The sequence below is a fragment of the Teleopsis dalmanni genome, chromosome 1 (assembly GCF_002237135.1).
Source record: "Teleopsis dalmanni isolate 2A chromosome 1, ASM223713v2, whole genome shotgun sequence".
Lineage (NCBI taxonomy): Eukaryota > Metazoa > Arthropoda > Insecta > Diptera > Diopsidae > Teleopsis > Teleopsis dalmanni.
In genome coordinates, this window is record NC_051846.1 from 71592661 (window position 1) to 71597951 (window position 5291).

Below are 5291 nucleotides of genomic sequence, written 5' to 3' on the forward strand. Positions count from 1 at the left end.
CTCTCTTATTTATTGTCTACGGTTTGTATTATAATTATTTGTGCTATAAGCTTATATTCACTTTATTTTTAATATATGTATATTCCCTATTTTCTTGCTTTAAATCTTGTTTTTGGGCATGGCCTCTTACTGATATAACATTTGCTTCGAAATATATATTTTTACTTTTGCTGATGGTTCATTTAAATTTTGAGATATTTTATTTTTATTTAGAAATTTTTAAATGGTATTTTGTGATCATTCCGATGTTATTCAAAACAATACATTTATATTGCAAGTGGAGTACTAGAAATCTTATGCATGGCATTAAACACTTAAAGTAGACAGATTTAAAATTTAGATACACTGAATTCTGAAGCCTAGTGCTAATATCTGTTTAGCACAAAAAGTTGATATAAAATTCTATACAAAACAAATCGAATTTTATGTCTAATTTCCGAGCTAAATAGATGATAGTCTTGGTATTAAAATAAAAAAAATCAGATCTGTAGATATTTTTATAAATTAATATATATAAATATTCTTAAAAAATTATTTGATTAATTAATTAATTTTCTTTTGTGATTTGAGCAAAATTTGTGTTATGCAGAATATTAATTATTATTTCAATATAAAAATGATTATAACTCAAGGTTGTTCTCTCTTATATATTTTGGAAAACAAAAATATTTGTAACTAATTTGCGCATTCATTGTCATAACAAAAACATGAACTTAACAATTTATTTTTGTTTTTCTCTCTTTCTTTTTTATACTTGCTGCCTCGAATCTCACCATCTAACAAAATACCAAACAAAATAATGCATAAAACCTACCTAAATTATTAATATATGTAACATAATAAATAAACGTAAAACTATTAGGGCAACAATAAGAACATATTGGTAAAGAAGGTTTTCATTTTGAAAGGCGGTAATAATACGTAATGATGAGCCAACGATATGATCTGCGGTAACGGAGGCGGTGTCAATGGAAGTGGAAGCGGAACAATATCAACTAGTGGCAGCCGAGGAACAAGTAACAGCAATATTAGCGGAACTAATGCAATAGGTTTAACAGTAGCAAATGCAACTGGTGGAACAACGTTAGGACCGCATCGTCGCATATTGCGAGGTCATGCTGCACAAACAACAAACGGTGAACGTGTACTTTTAATTAATTATGTATCACCAAATGCATCGGCTGCAACTTCGCCCACATCCACATCTAATACAGTCGCGGCAGTTAATCCAACAACTTCCCGCAAAATCCTCCATTCAAGAGCAACAAATGTAAGTGGCATGCATAGTGCAACGCCAGTTTCATTTGCTGGCCTCGGCTCTGAGGTCACCGTCACGTTAACACGCTCTGGAAAACCGCCCGCTGGTCATATTGTACGAAATCAATCGGTTACAGGCACCGAAATTATAGAAACGCCTGCTGTTCATACTGCATCATCATCTCCGCCGCCATTAGTTTTCTCTCATTCCCACGCACTACATCATGATCCTCTTGAACTCCAAGAATCAGATCTTCACCAGCAGCATGATTACCAACACCAAGAACAACAACAACAGCAGCATCAACATCAAGAACACCAACAGATTGTAATACATCAAACACAGCATGAAAGTGAACTAATTGAATTCCAAGACACCGATGTTACTGAACATCATTTGCAACAGTTGCATGAGCAGCAAGAATGTGTTGGTGGGGAGCAACAGGTCGAAGAGGTCTATCTCAACTAATTGTAAGAAAAAATTGTAAATCATGTTAGAGTTTTAAAACGAATTAAGAAAATTTTATGGAATGTTGGTAGACTGTAAAAAGATATCGAATATCATTATTAAAAGTAAATCAAATGCTAGGACAATATGCATAGTTCGTCATCTATAAAATACAATCTCTAGTCTTTGAATCTACGTCCTTATTGAGATCTTTATGTCTAAAATGAGTTTTTTCTTTCATAAGAAAGTATATTTTTTAAATTTTTTGCTAACGCTGGAATACAGTTATTTAGATTAGAACCGTCGGTTTAATAGTACCCTCCTAAATATGAAGGAGAAAAGAGTTAATAGAATTTTGATTGTATATTATGAAAAATGTCGTAAATATGTAATATGTATGTACGTGGTACACAATAGAATCGAATATTAGATTTGTAGTTCAAATATTTAGTTTAATGAATTTGTTTAATATATATGCGTATTAAAATTTCAAGATTAAAGATTGGAACTATATATAAATATCATAAACAGTCACTTTATTATTGCCTACATTCCATCAATTTTTCTTAGTGCACTTCAGCCGCAGATTGTATTCATTGAATAAATTAATTATTTTTAATTATGGATATATATATGTGTGTAAAACTAAATAGTTATGAGTATCTTTTTTAATTGAAGAGATTACGTATTTTTATATGAATACTTGAATGAACATTTTTTGTTTCGAATATTTTGTATTGTGGTGTCAAGCTGGATCTCTTCATATGTTCATATGTATGTGCATTACATAAATTGTAAATATAATATTATATAGTATTTAATATATACTTTTGCAAGGTGCGTTCTAAAGTAAACCAATCGGGCTATTAATATAATGATTAAAATAAAGGTCTTCTCTTGTCGATAATGTAGTTCTTTTATTGATGCATTGTCAACATTTTTTTGCCATTTGAATTAATAGAAGCGGAGTTTTTAATTCTATCAACAAATACCCCGCACATGTGGATGGATAAGAGCAGTTTTTTAAGAGATAAGTTTTTTAAGATAATAGCATTAATTGTGGACATTTCAGTAGTCCAAATGTTCCAAAGTCTAAAGATAATGGGTATTTGGTAGAACTCGAGAAAAACCATCTATGTCTTTGAGCTGCTCTAATTCCGATTAGATAAAGCATGTGATGTAGATTTCAATTTAGCTTTGATCAAAATAACTATTTTTAAACAATTTGTCTTTAATAAAATATGAACTGTGACTGTAATCGTACATTTAAGTTTAAAATAAATCTCTCCTTATTCGATATTTATTTTTGTATCGATAAATCAAACGATGTTTGTACTTTAGAAATAGGAACTCTGCTTTAATTCGTTTAAACGCCTTGACAGTACATTAGAAAGAGATTTACCACACGGACGAAAGCAATTGTAAATAGGTGGCTACACTGCAAATACTTATTTTTAAAAATCGTTATTACTTTGGACCCACTTTCTATAAATAATAAAAGTAATAATACGTAATATTTACATATATGTAAAGACGTCTAAATTTAAATATAAAAAAATTTAATATTTATAGTAGTTAACGTATACACTAATAAATATTATATATTATTATACAACAAATAAGTAGAACTAATTTTATTTATAGCTTCAGTTTAATTTAATTTGAAAATCGCTTGTATAAAACATATAACTTAAGAAGTGGAATAAATAAATAGAAATTAAATTTAAATTGTTAAAATACTAGATATTAAGTTAAGAAGATATAATATGTATTGTAGAATTTAAAAGTTCTTATATAATATAGAAAAGTTCTGCAAATAAACAAAATAATATGTTGTAATAATAAAGTTTAACTTAACTTTACCAGTGTAACTTTATGAAATATATTTAAAAGATTGTAAATAAATACTCTCTTACAGTATTTGAACTCTTAGAATTCTTATTTTTTTGGATTGCAAATTCATTTTAATTAAAAAATAATGTAAAATTGCACAGCTTCAATGCGAATCAAAATTAAATTTGTATAAAATAACTTTAGTGACCATATCACAATTATTTGATAATTTTCTTCTAAAAATAAAAAATAAACAAATATTCATTGATTAAATTCTCTATATTAATAATAAAAAATTCTAATTGATTAAAAAATTGAGCATTATACAATTTTTTTTTAATTTCAACAGAAATTTAATTATTACATATTTATATTATAAAAAATCGCAATATACGTAAAATTATAAATAATCAGTTTATAAATAAATGATCACAAAAGTTTTTTTTTGTATATTTATTATTTAAAAAAAATTTGAATTAATAACAATTTTGGTTGTAGTTCCGATTATATAAAAAAGTTCTATACAGTAATGCCCACATGGGAAATAAGATTTAACCACCTACAAAAAGTTTATCAGAAAAGTTTACTTAAAAAATAACTCATATTAAATAGTAAAACGATATAAACGACACTAAAACTTGGAATTTTTTTCATAAATATCTATACATATAACTAATTAGTGGAAGTTTTAAAATATTATATGTATATTTCACTTTTTTCACATTATTACTTTATAAACAGACTTAAATAAATGCACATATATATGTTTGAATATATATATTTTAGTGCAAATAATTTACCAATTAATTTAACAATAATTTTTAGGTAATTTTTATTTAAAAAATATTTAAATTACTTACTGATTACTTTTTAATTACTTAATATTAATATAATTGTGTAATAATTATTAATTTTTAATGATAAGATAGAATTAATTAATGAATTAACAATTTTTAATTCGATACTTAATATGTATTTATAGATATGACGAGGTTTTAAATAAATATTACATTAGCGTTAAGTATGTAAAAAAGTATGTCATTTGTAAAAAACGGTAGTGAGATTTAATCTCTAAAATACATTAGCAAAACGAAAATCATAGATTTGATTTAAGTAACGATAAATGAGTAAACAAAGAAATTTTCTTTTTTAAGATTGATAAGATTTACAATAAAGAATTAAATGAAAGGACTTTTGTGTTTTTTTAATAAATTTATTAAATAGTTATATTTTGATTTTTCATGTTGGCTATCATGTCGGCATAACAGAACATCATGGATCTAGAGAGGAAAACTCGATAAAACCCGTAATCTCCGGTGTTATTCGACCCGTGCCGATGAGATGAATAGCACTACGTCAGTGTGTTTTTAAACGGAGACCTCCGGATAACTGGCGCCCTCCGGTTGTAATTTAGCCTTATCCGGGTATTGCGGATCTCTGCCCGGATGGACCCTCCCTTCTCCGCAACTCGTGGGTTTAAATATGAATGAACCAATAACTAATAAAAATAAAAATTCTATAGCGGAGAGCTCGGCTAAACAGAGCTCAAAATCTTCGGACACTAAGTGTCCAAACAAGGTACCTACCGCGACTTCCAGTGGTAATAAAAAGGTGCCTCCAAATCATAAACAAAATGTATCGACGCGCTCCGGACCACTAATTCGGTCAGGCCCTCCTGGGAGGAGGAGTTACAAGGAACGCCGAGCGGCGACTAGACTGCTCGAAAGATACGGCAATATTTCGGTTACATCCG

At 28.2% G+C, this 5291-nt stretch overlaps 1 protein-coding gene across 1 annotated transcript; it reads left to right on the plus strand.

The window, feature by feature from the left end:
- The first annotated feature begins 742 nt into the window (after positions 1–742).
- LOC119673077 (probable nuclear hormone receptor HR38) lies at positions 743–2285 on the plus strand. Its single transcript, XM_038084297.1, has one exon. It carries the CDS (start codon positions 941–943, stop codon positions 1724–1726), a length of 786 nt encoding a protein of 261 aa, XP_037940225.1. The 5' UTR covers positions 743–940; the 3' UTR covers positions 1727–2285.
- The last annotated feature ends 3006 nt before the right edge of the window (positions 2286–5291 follow it).